Genomic DNA, 22249 nt, shown 5'->3' on the forward strand with positions numbered 1-22249 from the left:
GGAATCGGTATGGGTGGAGCTATGGAATACCAAAGGGCAGAAAACGCTAGTGGGGGTTGTGTACAGACCACCAAACAGTAGTAGTGAGGTTGGGGACAGCATCAAACAAGAAATTAGGGATGCGTGCAATAAAGGTACAGCAGTTATCATGGGCGACTTTAATCTACATATTGATTGGGCTCACCAAATTGGTAGCAATGCGGTGTAGGAGGATTTCCTGGAGTATATTAGGGATGGTTTTCTAGACCAATATGTCAAGGAACCAACTAGAGGGCTGGCCATCCTAGACCTGGTGATGTGTAATGAGAAAGGACTAATTAGCAATCTTTTTGTGCGAGTCCCTTAGGGAGGAGTGACCATAATATGGTACAATTCTTTATTAAGATGGAGAGTGACACAGTTAATTCAGAGACTAAGGTCCTGAAATTAAGGAGAGGTAACTTCGATGGTATGAGATGTGAATTGGCTAGAATAGACTGGCGAGTGATACTTAAAGGGTTGACGGTGAATAGGCAATGGCAAACATTTAAAGATCACATGGATCAACTTCAACAATTGTACATCCCTGACTGGAGTAAAAATAAAATGGGGAAGGTGGCTCAACCGTGGCTAACAAGCCAAATTAAGGATAGTGTTAAATCCAAGGAAGAGGCATATAAATTGGTCAGAAAAAGCAACAAACCTGAGCACTGGAAGAATTTTGTAATGCAGCAGAGGAGGACAAAGAGTTTAATTAGGAGGGGGAAAATAGAGTGTGAGAAGAAGCTTACAGGAAACATAAAAACTGACTGCGAAAGCTTCTATAGATATGTGAAGAGAAAAAGATTTGTGAAGACCAACGTAGGTCCTTTGCAGTCAGAATCAGGTGAATTTATAATAGGGAATAAAGAAATGGCAGACCAATTGAACAAATACTTTGGATCTGTCTTCACTAAGGAAGACACATATAACCTTCCGGATGCAAAAGGGGTCAGAGGTTATAGTAAGAAGGAGGAACTGAGGGAAATTGTTATTAGTCAGGAAATTGTGATGGGGAAATTGATGGGATTGAAGGCCAATAAATCTCCAGGGCCTGATAGGCTGTATCCCAGAGTACTTAAGGAAGTGACGCTGGAAATAGTGGATGCATTGGTGATCATTTTCCAACAGTCTATCGACTCTGGATCAGTTCCTATGGACTGGAGGGTAGCTAATGTAACACCACTTTTTAAAAAAGGAGGGAGAGAGAAAACGGAATTATAGACCGGTTAGCCTGACATCGGTGATGGGGAAAATGTTGGAATCAATTATTAAAGATGAAAGAGCAGCGCATTTGGGAAGCAGTGACAGGATTGGTCCAAGTCAGCATGGATTTATGAAAGGGAAATCATGCTTGACAAATCTTCTGGAATTTTTTGAGGATGTAACTAGTAGAGTGGACAAGGAAGAACCAGTGGATGTGGTGCATTTGGACTTTCAAAAGGCTTTTGACAAGGTCCCACACAAGAGACTGGTGTGCAAAATAAAAGCACATGGTATTGGGGGTAATGTATTGACGTGGATAGAGAACTGGTTGGCAGACAAGAAGCAGAGAGTCAGAATGGCAGGCAGTGACCAGTGGGGTGCCCACAGGGTTCAGTGCTGGGACCCCAGCTATTTACAATATACATCAATTATTTAGATGAAGGAATTGAATGTAATATCTCCAAGTTTGCAGATGACACTAAGCTGGGTGGTGGTGTGAGCTGTGAGGAGGATGCTAAGAGGCTGCAGGGTGACTTAGACAGGTTAGGTAAGTGGGCAAATGCATGGCAGATGCAGTATAATGTGGATAAATGTGAGGTTATCCACTTTGGTGGCAAAAACAGGAAGACAGAATATTATCTGAATGGTGACAAATTAGGAAAAGGGGAGGTGCAACGAGACCTGGGTGTCATGGTACAGCAGTCATTGAAGGTTGGTATGCAGGTACAGCAGGCGGTGAAGAAGGCAAATGGCATGTTGGCCTTCATAGCTAGAAGATTTGAGTATAAGAGCAGGGAGGTCTTACTGCAGCTGTACAGAGCCTTGTTGAGGAATATTGTGTTCAGTTTTGGTCTCCTAATCTGAGGAAGGACGTTCTTGCTATTGAGGGAGTACAGCGAAGGTTCACCAGACTGATTCCTGGGATGGCAGGACTGACATATGAGGAGAGACTGGATCAACTGGGCTTGTATCCACTGGAGTTTAGAAGAATGAGAGGGGATCTCATAGATACTTATACAATTCTGACGGGATTGGACAGGTTAGAGGCAGGAAAAATGTTCCCGATGTTGGGGAAGTCCAGAACCAGGGGACACAGTCTAAGGATAAGGGGTAAGCCATTTAGGAATGAGATGAGGAGAAACTTCTTCACTCAGAGAGTGGTTAACCTGTGGAATTCTCTACCGCAGAAAGTTGTTGAAGCCAGTTCGTTAGATATATTCAAACGGGAGTTAGATATGGCCCTTACGGCCAAAGCGATCAAAGGGCATGGAGACAAAGCAGGAAAGGAGTACTGAGGTTGAATGATCAGCCATGATCTTATTTAATGGCGGTGCAGGCTCGACGGGCCGAATGGCCTGCTCCTGCACCTATTTTCTATGTTTCTAAAACCAGCAGCTAAATCCTATTGAAAAATTGTGCATGCGGGTCCAGGAGTAGCTAAATCCTAAGGAAAGCGTTTTGATGGCGAGATATCGGTTCTACACGTTTCAACGGTCGGAGGGCCAGGAAGTGGCGAGCTATGTCGCCGAACTAAGGCGCCTCGCAGGACATTGCGAATTTGAGGGATTCCTAGAACAAATGCTTAAGATACTTTTTTGTACTGGGCATTGGCCATGAGGTAATGCTTCGTAAACTGTTGACTGTTGAAACTCCAAATCTAACTAAAGCCTTAACGATAGCCTAGGCATTTATGTCCACCAGTGACAACAGCAAACAGATTTTGCAGAGTAAAAAAGTTTTGGCCAGTACTGTGCACAAAGTAACGTCGTTTTCGAGCAGGAATATACATGGCAGAACGTACACACCGGCTGCTGCTGCCCGATCTCAGATGACCCAAAATCTGCCATCAATCGTTAATGCGAGGCAGCTAACACCTTGTTGGCGCTGTGGAGGTGATCATCGGCCCCATCAATGTCGCTTCAAGCCTGATGCGTGCAACGGTTGCAGAACAATGGAACACCTCCAGCGAATGTGCAGGCGATGTGCAAACTCTGCAAACCACCACATTGCAGAGGAAGATCGATCCACTGTGGATCAGGCTGAAATGGAGACTCATACCGAGGAGGCAGAAGTGTGCGGGGTGCACACATTCACCACGAAATGCCCATCAATAATGTTGAAAGTTGAACCGAACGGAATTCCATTCTCTGTGGAATTGGACACGGATTCGAGTCAGTCCATAATGAGTGAAAAGGCTTTCGACAAGACTGGGGGCAGAAAGCTCAGCCCCATTCACACCAAACTAAGGACTTACACCAAGGAAATAATCCGTGTAAGAACATAAGAATTTGGAACAGGAGTAGGCCATCTAGCCCCTCGCGCCTGCTCCGCCATTCAACAAGATCATGGTTGATCTGGCCGTGGACTCAGCTTCACTTATCCGCCCGCTCCCCGTAACCCTTAATTCCCTTATTGGTTAAAAATCTATCTGTGATTTGAATACATTCTATGAGCTAGCCTCAACTGCTTCCTTGGGCAGAGAATTCCACAGATTCACAACCCACTGGGAGAAGAAATTCCTTCTCAACTCGGTTTTAAATTGGCTCCCCTGTATTTTGAGGCTGTGCCCCCTAGTTCTAGTCTCCCCGACCAGTGGAAACAACCTCTCTGCCTCTATCTTGTCTATTCCTTTCATTCTTTTAAATGTTTCTATAAGATCACCCCTCATCCTTCTGAACTCCAACGAGTAAAGACCCAGGCTACTCAATCTATCATCATAAGGTAACCCCCTCATCTCCGGAATCAGCCCAGTGAATCGTCTCTGTACCCCCTCCAAAGCTAATATATCCTTCCTTAAGTAAGGTGACCAAAACTGCACGCAGTACTCCAGGTGCGGCCTCACCAATACCCTGTACAGTTGCAGCAGGATCTCCCTGCTTTTGTACTCCATCCCTCTCAATGAAGGCCAACATTCCATTCGCCTTCCTGATTACCTGCTGCACCTGCAAACTAACTTTTTGGGATTCATGCACAAAGACCCCCACGTCCCTCTGCACCGCAGCATGTTGTAATTTCTCCCCATTCAAATATTCCCTTTTATTGTTTTTTTTCCCCAAAGTGGATGACCTCACACTTTCCGACATTGTATTCCATCTGCCAAACCTTAGCCCATTCGCTTAACCTATCTAAATCTCTTTGCAGCCTCTCTGTGTCCTCTACACAACCCGCTTTCCCACTAATCTTTGTGTCATCTGCAAATTTTGTTACACTACACTCTGTGCCCTCTTCCAGGTCATCTATGTATATTGTAAACAGTTGTGGTCCCAGCACCGATCTCTGTGGCACACCACTAACCACCGATTTCCAACCCGAAAAGGACCCATTTATCCCGACTCTCTGCTTTCTGTTAGCCAGCCAATTCTCTATCCATGCTAATACATTTCCTCTGACTCCGCGTACCTTTATCTTCTGCAGTAACCTTTTGTTTGGCATCTTATCGAATGCCTTCTGGAAATCTAAATACACCACATCCATCGGTACACCTCTATCCACCATGCTCGTTATATCCTCAAAGAATTCCAGTAAGTTAGTTAAACATGATTTCCCCTTCATGAATCCATGTTGCGTCTGCTTGATTGCACTATTCCTATCTAGATGTCCCGCTATTTCTTCCTTAATGATAGCTTCAAGCATTTTCCCCACTACAGATGTTAAACTAACCGGCCTATAGTTACCTGCCTTTTGTCTGCCCCCTTTTTTAAACAGAGGCGTTACATTAGCTGCTTTCCAATCCGCTGGTACCTCCCCAAAGTCCAGAGAAATTTGGTAGATTCGAACGAATGCATATAACTTCCGCCATCTCTTTTAATACCCTGGGATGCATTTCATCAGGACCAGGGGACTTGTCTACCTTCATTCCATTAGCCTGTCCAGCACTACCCCACTAGTGCTAGTGATTGTCTCAAGGTCCTCCCTTCCCACATTCCTGTGACCAGCAATTTTTGGCATGGTTTTTGTGTCTTCCACTGTGAAGACCGAAGCAAAATAATTGTTTAAGTTCTCAGCCATTTCCACATTTCCCATTATTAAATCCCCCTTCTCATCTTCTCAGGGACCAACATTTACTTTAGTCACTCTTTTCCGTTTTATATATCTGTAAAAGCTTTTACTATCTGTTTTTATGTTTTGATGTAAAAGCTTTTACTATCTGTTTTTATGTGTAATTGGCAGTGCAGAAGTCAAAGTCTCCAATGATGGAGCAGTACACGAACTCCCGCTGTGGATTGTGCCAGGAGCTGGCCCCACATTGTTTGGCAGAAGCTGGCTGCACACAGTACTCCAACTGCGGCCTAACCAGTGTTTTATACATTTCAAACATGTTATGTATGCAATAAAGGTACAAACTAAGTACTGTTTAACTGAACAAGGCACAACCTTGTTCTGCTTTATTACGGCCCAAATGCCTGATTCACAAAATGGCTGGCCTTTTATACCAGAGCAGCACCACGTGTGTGCTGCTCAGTTGCCTCCAACAATGACACCATCTGGTGGCTACAAAACAGCATGTCCATACATGACAATACCTCCTCTGAGATCTTATCACAGTCTTTCACAGGTTGAGACGGTCCAGTGCTTTACGCTCCCAGGTTGACTGTCTCAGTTCGATTTCGGCCTTGGGTGAATGTGCGGAGTCTGTTGTGACTGGTGGCTGGATAGCTGACTTGTTGCGGGTGGCAGTGGCCATGTCAGGAATTGCAAGTCCATTTTTATTCAACAAGTTTGTGATGGAAATTTCGGGTTCACTGATGATACCTGAGTCCACTGAAGGCAGCTGGTAGGTTGGTTGATCATCGACGGTTTCTTCGTCCGACTGCTCTGGCTCATCTGTGTGCCTCAGCTTTGTTTGATCCATGTGTTTCCTGCAAACTTGCCCATTCTTGAGCTTAATAACAAATCCTCTGTTGCCCTCCTTGGCCATGACCGTACCAGCGATCCATTTGGGACTCTGACCATAATTCAATACATATACAGGATCATTAACAGAAATCGAGCGTGACACAGTTGCGTGATCATGGTAACCTTGTTGACTCTGTCTTCTGTATTCAACATGATTACTTAAATCCGGATGTACAAGAGATAACTTGGTGTTAAGACCTCTTTTCATCATGAGTTCAGCAGGTGAGACACCTGTGAGTGTGTGGGGTCTTGTCCTGTAACTCAGCAATATGCAAGACAAGCGGGTCTGCAGTGACCTTTAGGTTATTCTCCTCATGCTTTGCTTGATAATTTGTACTGCCCGTTCTGCTTGCCTGTTGGACGCAGGCTTGAACGGTGCTGACCTTACATATTTTATGCTGTTAAGTTTTACAAACTCCTAAAACTCCTGACTGATGAAGCACGACCCATTGCCACTCACCACTATGTCAGGCAGACCATATGTCGCGAACATGACATTGAGATTCTCTATGGTTGCCGTGGACGTACTGGATGACATGATTATGCATTCTATCCACTTCGAATAAGCATCCACCACCACTAAAAACATCTTGGCCTGGAAGGGATCTGCAAAATCTACATGGATCCTGGACCAAGATTTGGATGGCCATGATCACAGACTCAGCGGCGATTCCGCTGGTGCTTTGCTGAGCTGCATGCAGGTGTTGCACTGATGCACGCATGCTTCCAGCTCAGAATCAATTCCTGGTCACCTTATGTGGGACCTAGATGGCCTTCATCATCACGATACCCAGATGTGTGCTGTGTAACTCACGCACAAACTTCTCTCTCCCTTTCTTAGGTATTACAACTCGATTGCTCCACAATATGCAATCTGCTTGAATAGACTGTTCGCCCTTACGACGAATGTACAGTTTGGCCTCCTCGCACATTTGCTAAGGTATGACAGACCAATCCCCTTTGAGGATGCAACCCTTTACCACCAATAATATTGGGTCCTGGCAGGTCCAGGTTTTAACTTGTTGAGCCGTGACAGGGGTATCTTCAGTCTCAAAAGCATCCATGATCAACATTAAATCTGCCGGTTGTGGCGTTTCCACCTCCGGTGTGGGCAACGGCAACCGGGTCAAAGCATCGGCACAATTCTCTGTGCCAGGTCTGTGGCGAATGACATAATCATTGGTAGATAATGTCAGCGCCCACCTTTGGATGCGGGATGAAGCGTTCGTATTGATATCTTTGCTCGCGGAAAACAATGAAACGAGCAGCTTGTGATCGGTCTCTAATTTGAACCTCAGACCGAACAGGTATTGATGCATTTTTTTAACACCGTACACACACGCAAAAGCTTCTTTTTCTACCACACTGTAGGCTCTTTCTGCTTTCGATAAACTTTTGGATGCATAAGCGACAGGTTGAAGTTTCCCCGACTCATTGGCTTGTTGTAACATGCAACCAATTCCATATGACGATGCGTCATAGGCGAGAACTAAACGTTTACATGGGTCATAATGTACCAGCAGCTTGTTCGAGCAAAGCAGATTAGTGGCTTTCTCGAAAGCTCCTTCTTGCAATGCGCCCTACACCCAGTTGTTGCCTTTTCTCAACAGCATGTGCATCGGTTCAAGTAAGGTGCTCAAGTTACCAAAATAGTTGAATAGACCCAGGAACGAACGCAGCTCCGTCACGTTCTGCAGCTTGGGTGCATTCTTGATGGCTTTGGTTTTCACGTCAGTAGGTCTGATGCCATCAGCGGCGATTTTCCTCCTGAGGAATTCGACCTCCGGTGCCATGAAGACGCACTTTGAGTGTTTAAGTCTGAGTCCCACTCTGTCCAAACGCAGTAGAACCTCTTCCAGGTTGTTCAGATGTTCCTTGGAGGCACGACTGGTGATCAGGATGTTATCATGGAACAGGACAGTTCATGGAACGGACTTCAGTCGACTTTCCATATTCCTCTGGAATATTGCTGCAGCCGAGCGAATTCCAAACGGGCTCCTGTGATAAATAAACAGTCCTTTGCGCGTGTTTATGCACGTAAGTCTCTTCGACGTCTCAACCAACTCCTACGTCATATAGGCCAATGTCAAGTCCAGTTTTGTGAACGACTTCCCTTTGGCTAGCATCGCAAACAAGTCATCAGCCTTCGGTAACAGGTACTGATCTTGTTTTGAAACCCTGTTGATTGTAGCCTTTTAGACTCCACGGATTCTGACTGTGCCTTCACTTTTCAGCACAGGAATACCGGGGCTGGCCGATTCATTAAATTCGACCGGTGATATGATCCCTTCGCGCTGGAGTCTGTCCAGTTCAATTTTGACCTTCTCCCTCATCATACACGGAACTGCCTGAGCTTTATGATGGACGAGTCTTGCATCTGAGTCCACGTGGATCTGCAGCTTGGCTCCCGTGAAGTTGCCGATACCCGGTTCGAACAGCGAGGGGAACTTGCTCAATACTTGGGCACATATATCTTCCTCCGACGACAACGCCTTTATGTCATTCCAGTCGCATCTGATTTTCTCCAACCAGCTCCTGCTGAGCAGCGTTGGGACATTGCCTGGAACAATCCACAGTGGTAACTCGTGAACAGCACCGTTATACGACACATATGAGGACAGATTGGACAGGCTGGGTTTGTTCTTATTGGAACAGAGGAGATTGAGAGGAGACCTCATCGAGGTGGACAAAATATTGAGGGGCCTGGACATTGTGGATAGTAAAGGTCTATTTCCATTGGTGGAGGGGGCTATTATGAGGAGGCATAGTTTTAAGGTGGTTGGTGGAAGGTTTTGAGGGGATTTGACGGGGGGCGGGGGGGGCTTCTTTATACAGAGAGTTGTGGGGATCTGGCACTCACTGCTTGGAAGAGTGGTGGATGCACAAACCCTCACCACTTTTAAGAGATGGTTGGATGGGTACTTAAATGCAGTAATCTGCAGGGTTACGGACCTAGAGCTGGTAATTGGGATTAGACTAGATGACCTTTTGTTGGTCAGCGCAGATATAATGGTAAGTACTGCAGGGAATAGAATACGGCAAGGGTGATCTGCTGGACTATTTTCGATCGCCTGGATGGGTCGGAGAGGAATTTTCCCAGGTTTTTTCTCCCTAAATTGGCCTGGGCTTTTATCTGGTTTTTGCCTCTCCCAGGAGATCACATGGCTCCGGTTGGGGTGGAGTGCAGATGTTTTTAGTAGAAAGGGTGTTGCAGTGGTGTGGGGCGAACTGATTGGCTGGGTGCTCTTTGCCTTTCCGTTACTGTTCATGGGTTTGTATGTAACCTTTAGGGCTGCTGATGAAGGGCCATGCGGCTCTTTGTCGGCCGGCGCAGACACGATGGGCTGAAATGGCCTCCTTCTGCACTGTAAATTTCTTTGTTTCTATTAATGTGTGCACTGCCAATCACCATCAGTTCTTTGGTGTACGTGTGCAGCTTGACGTTAACAGGGTTCAGCCTGGGCCTCTCAGTCTTAGTATCCCACAGCTTATTAAATGCCCTCTCGTTCATGATCGATTGACTCGCCCCGGCATGTTCAGTTCGATCGATACCGGTATCATGTTAAACGTCACATTAATCAAAATTGGTTTACTCTTGATTATGAAAGAGTACAGTCCATACACTTCTTCCTCTGGCATCTCAGATTGCCTATCCAGATAAGCGCTAGTCTGGCTCTCATCCTCCACGTGGTGTGTCGCAACTCGATTGCGCTGGAGATGCCCCACTCTCAGACAGCCTTTGCAACTATATTGCTTAAATCGGCACTGCTGGTGCCGAAGATTTCCCTCACAACGCCAGAAGTTGGATACATTCCTGCGGACGGACTTTGGGCAGCCACAGGTTTTGCGAACGCTGCCGGATAGATCCTGCCATGTGCCACTCTGCCGATCGCCGAATCATTCGCGAACGCAGCCGGATAGGCCCTGCCATGTGCCACTCTGCTGAATGCCGAATCAATCGCATTTACAGTACTTGCCAAGGGTTGGTTCTTCATTGATATTTGCTTTAGCTCCTGTCCGTCGTCATACATGATTGAGCAATCTGGATGGCCCCTTTTAAATCCAACTCCTCCATTGCCAGAAGTTTGCGCAGGGTCACCTCGTGGTTGATGCCGATAACAAAGAAGTCCCGCAGCATGTCTGCCAACACCCGTCCCGAACTTGCATGGTCTCAGGTCGGCAACGAATTCTGCCGCGCTCTGGCCCTCTGATCAAATGTGTGTATCAAACCTGTATCTCGACATGATGATGCCGTCATCTGGCTTGAGGTGCTCCCTTACTAATGTACACAACTCCTCGTACGTTTTCTCTGTTGGATCATTAAGCATGAGTAGATTCTTTATCAGACCGTAGATCTTTGAACCGCACACAGTGAGGAACACGGCCCGGCGCCGATCTGCATCGTCGACCGCCTTCAATTTGTTGGTCACGAAATAATGGTTTAAACAGCTCACAAAGTCTGCCCGATCTTCTCCCTCTACGAATCGCTCTAAAAGTCCAATCGTGCTCATTTTGCAAACAAAGGTTCTTGTATTCTCGTCGCCAAATATTATGTATGCAATAAAGGTACAAATTGAGTAGAATTTAAGTGAACAAGGTACAACATTGTTCTGCTTTATTATGGCCCAAAGTGCCTGACTCACAAAATGGCTGGCGTTTTATACCAGAGCAACACCATGTGCGTGCTACTCAGTGGCCTCCAACAATGACACCATCTGGTGGCTACAAACAGCATGTACATAACCTCCTTGCTCTTGTATTCCATGCCTCGACGAAAAAGGCAGATATTCCATATGCCTTCTTAGCCACCATATCTACCAGACCTGCTACCTTCAGGGATCTGTGGACCTGCTATCCAAGGTCCCTTTGTTCCTCTACACTTTTCAGTGTTGTATCATTTAATGTGTATTCCCTTGCCTTGTGAGACCACCTCAAATGTATTACCTCAATTTATCCGGATTGAATTCTATTTGCCACTGTTCTCCCCACCTGACCAGTACATTGATATCTTCCTGCAGTCCACAGCTTTCTTCTTCATTATCAACCACACAGCCTATTTTAGTGTCATCTGCAAACTTCTTAATCATGCCCCCAACGTTGATGTCCAAGTCATTGATATGTACCACAGAAAGCAAGGGGCCCAGCACTGAACTCTGCAGAACCCCACTGAATACAGCCTTCCAGTCACAAAATCATCCATCAACCATTACCCTTTGCTTCCTGTCTCTGAGCTAATTTTGGATCCAGCTTGCTATTTTGCCCTGGATCCCATGGGCTATTACTTTCGTGATTAGTCTGCAATGTGGGACTTTATCAAAATGATTTGAAAGTGATTTGAAGTCAGATCTTTGACCAATAAATCTGTACAAAAATTGTCTGGTTCGTGTCAAACCTTCTGTCATTATTAGGGCCGATTCTAACTCCTGACATTAAGGCGGATGTTAATCCCGTGCAGAAGAGTTCATCAGAAGCCTGGCAGCTTCTAACTGCTGGGCTAGATTCTGGCACACACCAGAGCACACAAGCAGAAAATTGACATCGATGTCTATTAACTTAGCATCTGTTATTGAAATTATCGGAGTGGATTTTATATTGGAGATAGCTTTCCAGGAGTACTTTTCCCCTACCAGAGGCAGCTGGAGACCACGTCGATTTTAACCGCTGGGATCCATTTAAATGTTGCTGTCAACTTTCTGCCCCTGCCAGGCAGGAAGTGGGTGGAGAGCATTTCTCAGCAGGTCAGGGATGTGGAGTTTAGAAATCAGCAATGGATGACCAAAAAATTGATAAAGAGGGAGAAAATAGGAGAGGATGCTAAACTAGCAAGACATTAAAAAAATTAAGAGCTTCTACAGATATGTAAAAAGAAAGAGAGTATCGGAAGTAATCACGGGTTCGTCACAGGCTGAGAGGGGAGAAATTATAATGGGGAATAATGAAATGGTAGAGAAGTTAAACAAATAATTTGCATCTGTCTTCACAGTAGAAGACACAAAAAATATACCAGAAATAGTGGGAAACTATTTCTAATGATTGTGAGGAACTTAAAGTTGATACTAGTAAAGAAAAAGGGGGTGAAATTGGATTAGGCTGCACCCATTGAAAGGACTGCAGGTAGAACACACAATTCGTGCTGCCTGCTCATTAGCATAATTGCACCGCTGAGCCCAGCACTAAACGCGCTGCTGGTTGGCTCAGTGTTGGCAGAATTTTGCCTCTTGAGACCAGTTGTTTTGGCCAATGAACAGTGAAAGTAGGGCCTGAAGGATGAAACCTTCCTTGCAAACAGTGGACAACCATCAACCACCTCGGAACTGGTCATGGTAGATGCTGCCACCATCCAGAGATGGAAGATTAAAGCATCCCCATCATACAAGTGTGGAACTCCGAATCAGACCCTGGAGCACATCATTGTGCACTGCCCCAGAGGAAATTTGCATGCAGACTACAAGATATCCATGCTGCTATATTGGAAGCTTTGACTTGGATATTGACATTTGATTTGCTTTGCTACTACCAAACAAAAGAAGTAGTAGGGCCCTGTTCTCTGTAAAACATTAATACCCACTTATTTACCCTTTTACCCACAACCAGTGTGGGCCACAGGCATCCCATTGGCACTGTTGGATTTGGAGAAGGAAGGCGAGTTTCTGTAGAAAGAACAGTGACAGTAACAGTGGCACAGCAGGTAGCTGGCACTCACCCACCTGGGTCATTGGATCCAGGGAGAAAGAATGAATGTCAGAAGGGACTTACCTGCATTGGCCATCAAGTGAGGCAGTCACTGAGTTATTCTATGTGCTGGTGACTGAATTTCACACAATGCAACACGGGGACATCCTTGTCTGTTGCACTTAATCTTCACCACATTGAACTTTTAAATGACTTGCTGATTTCTGGAATCTACTGGTGACTTTGTCCAATTCAGTCAATCACACATATGGTGGTGCGGACTTATTTTGGGGGGCAGCACCTTTCTGCTCAACGATAATCTGTCAGATATTGTTGCAATTATGAGATTAATTGTATACCCGTAGTAGCTACAGTCTTCGATGTTGCTACTGGTGAGAATACAGTTAGTGCAGTTGTGAAGAGTATAAATTATTGGCATCAGTTTATCATGGAAAGCAGCAGATGCCATGACATCAGACAGAAGCCTTTGATTTTCTTGATAACAATTTGGTTCCCAGATTAATTGGAACACTTTATTAACGAGATGTGTTAAGTTCATACCTGTTGAAGTTGTTGTTGTTGTTGGCTCTGGAAAGAATACAGTTGATGTTTGTGTGGAGAATATAAAATTATCCCTTTATTATCATAGTGGTGCAGAATAGCAGTTACCAAGTAATGAAAAATCTACATTTCACATATGGAATCTATATGTTAAGCTGCTTTTGAACATTTCAGCTGACCTTGATTCCAATGCAGTGTCTGTTAGGCCCTTCCATATGTCCATTAATCAGTGGGAAAATGTTTTTCTCATTTTGAACCTTGTTTGTGTCTAGAGAACTTTATGTACTAGAAGGTTGAGCTGTGATTATTTATAGGTGGTTTACTGAGTCAATCACATGAAACAAAGGGATCAGCTTGCCAATCAACAGAAAAGGCATTTTTGTGTAAGTGATAATCTAGGTATTACATTAGTTCCAGCCTCACCGGGTCCGTACGAAGTGCGCATGGACCCGGCAATACCTCGCATTAGTCGGTTGCGCGAAAAACCGGCTTTTCCGATCTGTCAAGCTTTTTCTTGACATATCCTCCACAACCCCGGGAGAAGGAAATTTGCGCGGGAGAGATTGGGCTTTTTGCCCAACTCATGCCCTGCAAATATGCTTCAAACTCTTAACGGCTGGTAAAAACAGGCGCACAGCTTACTTTTATCAGCTTAAGAGTTTTAAAATACATAAAAATTAAATTTATTCATACATTTTTACATTTTCCATTAAGTTAAGTTAATTTTTAAACCCTATTAAAACACATTAAAACATTTAATTAACTTTAATTTCAAATAATTTTAAATATGTGCAGTGTGTTTTATTTATCATGCTGTGTTTCATGTTTGAGGGGTTTATTCTCATTGATAGTAATGGGAACTCATAAAAACGGAGTTCCCATTATTATCAATGAGAATACTGCAGAGTGATTGGTGGTCCAGGCCCACGTGACTCCAGCATTTTTGTACGTACGGGGAAGTCATCTTCCCAAACGCAACGCTTGGAATGTTGGCCTCCGACCAGAATTGAAAATGCCTCCGGGCCCACCAGGTATTTTCGTAAAAAAATTTCAGGTCGGAGGCGTTCGTCCGAAGGAAGCCTCTGACTGCAATTTTCCTCCCATTAACTCGTGAAAGTTTAATACATTAATTTTTGCAACTCATTTCATACTTGCTGAAGTTGCTGGTCTTGAAAAAGGATACATTTAAAAATGTAATTGGCTTGCTATTTAACAAGGAAATTGTTCAGCTTTCCCAGTAAAATATCAATTATCCGCAATAAGATGCAATTAATGTCCAGGTAACCGGAATGTCATTTGGAATTGTTATCCATCAAGCTCCTTTTTGAACATTTCTCTCGGCCCTGCTTCAAATGCATTCCATATGTACAGTATCTAATGGAAGTAGCTTTATTCCTTTCTGAACATTGCTTGAGACGAATAACTTGTGCTCATTGTTCGTATACTCACTGCCTCAGTAAAATACTTTGGTCACTTCAGACTGATCTGTACATGTTATTGCATGAACATTTCTGTGATGTTGGGGTTCACTCTTTGATTTGGGAGTGAAAAAAAGTTTAGGTGCAGGAATCTTTCATATGATGTAGCCTGGGAGCATCGGAGTCACTTGTCTGATGTGTTTCTATCCATTCTGAGATACAGAGTCTGAACCTACATGACTTGCTCCAGAATTGTTCTCACCATTGTTCTGTCTATTGGAAATAAAACTTCTGACGTAATCTAGGGGGTAATTATCACCTTCACCACTTGGATGATAAGTGAACATTGGGTCGGTTCAAAACAAAAAAACACAAATACACAAAAAAGGGTGAAAATCATCAGTTGAGAACAGGTGATCTGCTCCGCTGGTTTACTGTCCAAGTGGTAAAGGAGAAAATTACACCCTTAATGTCTCCGAGATGAATTCCAGTTCCGAGTGACAACTACTGGGGGCTGATTCACACTGACTAATGATTATTGTGAGTTTCTTTCATGTATATTTATCTCACTTAATAGACCGGAATGTTTAATGGTCCTTAGTAGCAGGACATTTGGAAAAACATGATTCAATCAAGCAGCGTCAGCATGGTTTTATGAAAAGGAAATCCTGTTTGACAAATTTGCTGGAGTTCTTTTAGGATGTAACGAGCAGGGTGGATAAGGGGGAACCCAATGGATGTGGTGCACTTGGATTTCCAGAAGGCATTTGATCAGGTGCCACATAGGAGGTTACTGCACAAGATAAAAATTCACGGGGTTGGGGGTAATATATTAACAAGGATAGAAGATTGGCTAACTGACAAAAAGCAGAGAGTCGTGATAAATGGATTATTTTCCGGTTGGCAAACAGTGACTAGTGGGGTGCCGCAGGGATCGGTGCTGGGTCCTCAACTATTTTCAATCTATATTAATGACTTGGATGAAGGGACCGAGTGTAATGTAGCCAAGTTTGCTGATGATACAAAGATGGGTGGGAAAGCAAATTGTGAAGAGGACACCAAAAATCTGCAAAGAGATATAAACAGGCTAAGTGAGTGGGCAAAAATTTGGCAGATGGAGTATAACGTGGGAAAATGTGAGGTTATCCACTTTGGCAGAAATAATAGAAAAGCAAATTATAATTTAAATGGAGAAAAATTGCAAAGTGCTGCAGTACAGAGAGACCTGGGGGTCCTTGTGCATGAAACACAAAAAGTTAGTATACAGGTACAGCAAGTAATCAGGAAGGCAAATGGAATATTGCCCTTTATTGGGGGGGAATAAAGTATAAATGCAGATAAGTCCTGCTGCAACTGTACAGGGTATTGGTGTGGCCACACCTGGAGTACTGCGCACTGTTTTGGTCTCCATATTTAAGGAAGGATATACTTGCTTTGGAGGCTGTTCAGAGAAGGTTCACTAGGTTGATTCAGGAGATGAGGGGGTTGACTTATGAGGAAAGGTTCAGTAGGTTGGGCGCATACACATTGGAGTTCAGAAGAATGAGAGGTGATCTTATTGAAACTTATAAGATAAGTTACAACAAGGGGGCTTGATAAGGTGGATGCAGAGAGGAAACTAAAACTAGGGGTCATAGTCTTAGAATAAGGGACCGTCCATTTAAAATTGAGATGAGAAGGAATTTCTTCTCTCAGACGGTTGTACATCTATGAAATTCCCAGCCCCAGAGAGCTGTGGAGGCTGGATTATTGAATATATTTAAGGCGGAGCTAGACAGATTTTTGAGTGATAAGGGAGTAAAGGGTTATGGGGAGCCGGCAGGGAAGTGGAGCTGAATCCACAATCAGATCAGCCATGATCTTATTAGATGGAGCAGGCTCGAGGCGCCAAATTGCCTACTCCTGCTCCTATTTCTTATGTTCTTCTGTAATAGCTGGATTAATGTGATTCAATGATATCAAACAATAGTGCCAATTTGCAAACCGCAGAAGATACTTTGTGCTGCTTTTATATAATTTTGTTCTCAGTGCTGAAGCAGATGGCAATTGTTGCAGTGATTTGATCAATTTCATACCTGTTTTCGACATTGGTACCACGGCGAATACAGTTAATGATGCCATTGTGGATAAGCTTAACATCAGTTTAAAAGAAAAGAGATACAATGCTAGTAGAGGAAACTCCTTATTCATATTGAGAATTTTGCTTTCTAGCTTAATTGGAAATTGTTACTGACAGTATAGTGTTTATTATGTACCTGTTGTTGAAGTTGATGTTGATGTTGGTGCTGGAAAGAACACAGTTGATGGTGTGAATATGCAGCATGGAAAATCATCCCATCTTTAAATGCAGAATACCAGTTGTGAAGTCATCAAACATGCAGGTTACATCCATGAATTGTACCGAAAGTATTGCCCCAACTGCGCAGCTAATTTCATACCTGTTGTTGAAGTTGTGGTCGTTGTCGAAGCTGGAAAGGATGAAATTGAAGGTGTGAGTGTGGAGTGTGAATCATCCCATCATCTCCAGCACAGAATCCATGGGTCATCTGCCCTCCTGTGCTGTTAATTTCTATGTTTAATATAATTTTGCAATTTTCAATGGGAAATATCCAGTATAAAATCAGAGATTAATTCAAAAATATTGTTGCATTGATAATCTGAATTTTGTTTTGGAAGATTTAAGAGTGGGAATTACTGTCCAATTAGGGTCCATTTCACTGGGTAATTCCAGTCATGAAGTCAGAGAGATTTTGATGCATTAATACAGTATCTTTGCTGATTGACAAGTGAGTACAAATTATTGGAATAAGGTGATGGATTTTATACCTGTTGTTGAAGTTGGAGCCATTGTTGACACTGGAAAAGATAGAGTTGAAGCTGTAAGTTTAAACAATTTAAGTCCAGAAATTACTGATGAATGATTAAAACACGTGTCGGCTTTCCTCTCTCTGCTACTTTAAAACACACGGAACTAAAATAACAGATGGAACAATGACATTCTTCATTTGAAAATTCCATTTGTGAAGACAATGATTGATGCACATTTTTGTAATTAGATTATTAATTTCCTTCGTGATGATCATATAACTGTTGGGAATATTAAATGATACCGTGAACCTTCCATGGAGACGCCAATTATCATGTACGAAATTCACCTGTCAGTCTTCATAGAATAACTATGTTGTGAGGGCAATGCAAATCTCAGGGGTACTTGTTAAACTTGAGTAAATAATGTTGTATTTTTTCTCTCTCATTTATTGCAGTGAGTTAAACTAACAAATTTAGTTTGTAGTCTAATAAATTGAGGCATGGCAGGGGACATCAGTCCCGTCCAATGCACATCATGTGCCATGTGGGAAGACCAGGATGCTTCTCGTGTCCTGGACAACCACATGCGCAGGGAGTGTTGTCAGATGGAGGAGCGCGAGCTCCGGGTATAGGAGCTTGAGCAGCGGAAGGCATCTCTGCAGTGTATCTGCGAGGCTGAGTGCTACATGGACAGCACATTTCTGGAGGTGCTCATCCCACAGCTGAGGAGTTTGCAGGCAGAGAGGGAATGGGTGACGGGCAGGTCAGGCAATTAGAAACAGGCAGGTAATGCAGGTCTCCTCTGAGTGTATCTCACTCTCTAACCGCCATTCTGAACACTGGTGAGAGCCATGTTTCCTCTGGGGAGTACAGCCAGAGCCAAGGCTACGTCACCACGGGTGACTCAGCTGTACAGGGTAGGAGGAGGAAGGTCAAGAAAGCAACAGTGATCGGAGATTCAATAGTTAGGGGAACAGTTAGACATTTCTGCGGCTGCAGACATGCCTCCCTGGTGCCAGGGTCAATAAGAATAATGTATTTGAAGTCGTTTACATGGAATTTAGCAAATCTTTTACAAGGTCCCACGAAACATTCTGGACAGAATAATAAAAGCCCCTGGGATCCAAGGGAAAGTGGCATGTTGGATCTAAAATTGGCTCAGTGGAAGGAAGGTAAATGTAATGGTCGACTGATTTTTTTTGTGATTGGAAGGCTGTTTCCAGTGGGATTCCACAGGGCTCAGGACTAAGTTCGTTGTTTTTTGTGGCATATATCAATCATTTAGACTTCAATGTCTATGGCATGATTAAGAAGTTTGCAGATGATACATAAATTATCCGTGTGGTTGATCATGAGGAAGAAAGCTGTAGACTGCAGGAAGATATCCGTGTGCATCAGCCATGGCTCAGTAGGTACCACTCTCACCTCTGAGTCAGCAGGTTGTAGGCTCAAGTCCCACGACAGACTTCAGCACAAAAATCTATGCTGATACTCCATTGCAGGATGGGGGGGGAAGTGCTGCACTACTGATACTCTTAAGCTGCAGTCATTGGGATGAAACGTTAAACCGAGGCCCCGTCTGCTCTGAGGTGGAATTAGAAGATCCCATGGCACTATTTCAGAGCAGCGGAGTTATCCTCAGTGTCCTGGCCAATATTTATCCCTCAATCAACATCACTAAAGCAGATTACCTGGTCATTATCACGTTACTGTTTATGGGAGCTTGCTGTGTGCAAATTGGCTGCCGTATTTCCTAAATTACAAAAGTGATTGCATTTAAAAAAAAATGTACTTCATTGGCTATAAACGCTTTGGGACATCCGGTGATTGTGAAAGGCGCTATATAAATGGAAGTCTATCTTTCTTCTTTCAATGGATTAATCAGGTTGGCAGAATAGGGGAAAATGAAATTCAATCCATAGAATTGTAAGGTAGTGCATTTGGGGAGGGCTAACCAGGCAAGGGAATACACAATAAATGGTATGATACTGAGAAGTGTAGAGGATAGAGAGAACTTGGTGTGCATGTCTACAGATCTCTGAAGGTAGCACGGCTGGTAGATAATGTGGTTAAGAAGTCATACGGGATACTTTGCTTTATTAGCCGATGCATAGAATTTAAGAGCATGGGATGTTATACTTGAACTGTATCAAACTCTAGTTAGGTCACAGCTAAAGTAATGTGTATAGTTCTTGTTACCATGTTACAGGAAAGGTGTGATTGGGTAGGGTGGGGTTGTATTATTTGGAACAAACAAGGCTGAGGGAGACTTAATTGAGGTGCATAAAATGATGAGGTCCTAGATAAAGTAGATAAGAAGGGCCTATTTCCCTTAGCAGAGAGGGAAATAACCAGGGGACATAGATTTAAAGAAATTGGCAGCAGGATTAAAGGGAAGTTGAGGAGAACATTTTTCACCCAAAGGGTGATGCGGGTCTGGAACTCACTGCTTGATAAGATGGTAGAGGCAGAAACACACAGCGCATTTCAAAATTGCTTGGATATGCACTTGAAGTGCCATAACCAACAAGACTCGGGACCAGGAGATTGAAAGTGGGATCAAGCTGTAAACCTAATTTTCCGCTGGCACGGACTCAATGGGCCGAAAGGTTCTGTGAAAACAGTTCCATTTCTATTGGTTAGTTGATACCTGTTGATGAAGTCACGGTTGTTGTCGGTGTCATTGTTGATGATACTGCAAAGTAAAGATTTGAAGTTTTAGGTGTGGAGGATGTGGAGAAATTCCTGCATAATTCAATGGGAACATGTATTTGCCATGTATTTGCCCATGCACCTAACCTGTCCAAGTCACCCTACAGCCTCTTAGCATCCTCCTCACAGCTCACACTATCACCCATCTTAGTGTCATCTGTAAACTTGGAGATATTAACATTCAATTCCTTTGTCTAAATCGTTAATGTATATTGTAAATAGCTGGTGTCCCAGCACTGAACCTTGCAGTACCCCACTAGTCACTGCCTGCCATTCTGAAAAGAACCTGTTTATTCCTACTCTTTGCTTCCTGTCTGCCAACCAGTTCTCTATCCATGTCAATATGTTACCCTCAATACCATGTGCTTTAATTTTGCACACTAACCTCTTGTGTGGGACCTTGTCAAAAACCTTTTGGAAGTCTAAATACACCACATCCACTGGCTCCCCCTTGTCCACTCTACTAGTTAAATCCTCAAAAAATTCTCGAAGATTTGTCAAGCATGTTCAATTGGTCTGCCATTTCTTTGTTCCCCATTATAAATTCACCTGATTCTGACTGCAAGGGACCTACATTTGTCTTCACTAATCTTTTTCTCTTCACGTATCTGCAGAAGCTTTTGCAGTCAGTTTTTATATTCTCTGCAAGCTTACTCTCATATTTTATTTTCCCCCTCCGAATTAAACCTTTTGTCCTCTGCTGAATTCTAAATTAATCCCAGTCCTCAAGTTTGCTGCTTTTTTTGGCCAATTTATATGCCTCTCCCTTGACACTATCCCTAATTTCCCTTAAAAGCCACGGTTGAGCCACCTCCCCCATTTTATTTTTACGCCAGACAGGGATGTACAATTGTTGACGTTTATCCATGTGATCATTAGATGTCTGCCATTCCCTATCCATTGTCAACCCTTTACTATAATTCGCCAGATCACGTCTCATACCGTTGAAGTTACCTTTCTTTTAAGTTCAGGACTCTAGTCTCTGAATTAACTGTCACTCTCCATCTTAAATGAAGAATTCCACCATATTATGGTCACTCTTCCCCAAGGGGCCTCACACAACAAGATTGCTAATTAACCCTCTCTCACCAACTGTCACAGGACGGGAGAGTGGAGAGCACCAGTTCCAACTGTCGCAGGATGGGAGAGTGGAGAGCACCAGTTCCAACTGTCACAGGAGCATCCAGTCGTGCCCCGGTAACTGCCCCCAAAGGAAGTGGAGTGTGGGAAATTGCACTCCGCTTCCATTGAGGGGTGGTAAGGCCAATTCTGCAGCGGGAACAGGACTTCCACGCTGGGGGCTAAAATTCCCTGCCCCAGAAGGTTACTGCCCCCAAGATGGGAGCCTGTGCGGGGAGGCAGAAGGAAGTTGAGGGGAGATGGGGGCGGGGGATGGAGGGGAGAGTGGTGGAAGTGGGGGGCGGAGAAACCTAGGGTGGGGGACAGGAGGGGCCACATTGCAGTGGAGGTCTGGAGGGGGCGAAGTGTGTTGGAGGGGCGGGCCTGGGGGCTCTGTGCCTCGGTGCGGGGAGTGTTCAGAGTGGGGTGGACGGGTTGACTGCGCAGATGGCGGTTGGTGGATGTGGTGTGGTTGGCATCGCGGGGGGCTCGACATCTGGGGGTGTTCGGCATTTGGGAAGGATTCTGACGGGGCGGTTTGGGTGCGGGGAGAGAGTTCCTGATGTTGGGTGGGTCCGGGGTGGGGGGGGTGGCATGCTCTTGGGATGGGGGTGGGCTGTTTGGGGCTGGGATTGGGAGAGACTTCTTCACTCGGGGAGTTGTTGGGGTGTGAGGTTTCCCTGCCGCGGAGAGTTGTTGATGCCAGTTAATTGGATGTGTTCGGGAGGGAGTTGGATGTGATCCTTGCGGCTGGGGGGAGAGGGGGGGGGGTCGGGGGAGGTGTGCAGGGGGCATTGGGGGGGGGGAGGGTGCTGGGGTGGGTGATCAGCCATGATCTT

At 44.4% G+C, this 22249-nt stretch overlaps 1 protein-coding gene across 1 annotated transcript in view; it reads right to left on the reverse strand.

The window, feature by feature from the left end:
* LOC139279608 (GATA zinc finger domain-containing protein 14-like) overlaps positions 1-21192 on the reverse strand; it is a 319765-nt gene extending 298573 nt beyond the window's left edge. The window contains exons 1-6 of the mRNA XM_070898724.1: positions 21140-21192; positions 20230-20274; positions 17598-17627; positions 17210-17239; positions 17027-17056; positions 13354-13380 (exon numbers count right to left, since the gene is read on the reverse strand). Coding sequence (XP_070754825.1) covers positions 13354-13380; positions 17027-17056; positions 17210-17239; positions 17598-17627; positions 20230-20274; positions 21140-21192 — 215 coding nt within the window. The remainder of the gene's footprint in view (positions 1-13353; positions 13381-17026; positions 17057-17209; positions 17240-17597; positions 17628-20229; positions 20275-21139) is intronic.
* Between the last annotated feature and the right edge of the window lie 1057 nt (positions 21193-22249).

This window comes from Pristiophorus japonicus, chromosome 14, assembly GCF_044704955.1.
Source record: "Pristiophorus japonicus isolate sPriJap1 chromosome 14, sPriJap1.hap1, whole genome shotgun sequence".
Classification (NCBI taxonomy): domain Eukaryota; kingdom Metazoa; phylum Chordata; class Chondrichthyes; family Pristiophoridae; genus Pristiophorus; species Pristiophorus japonicus.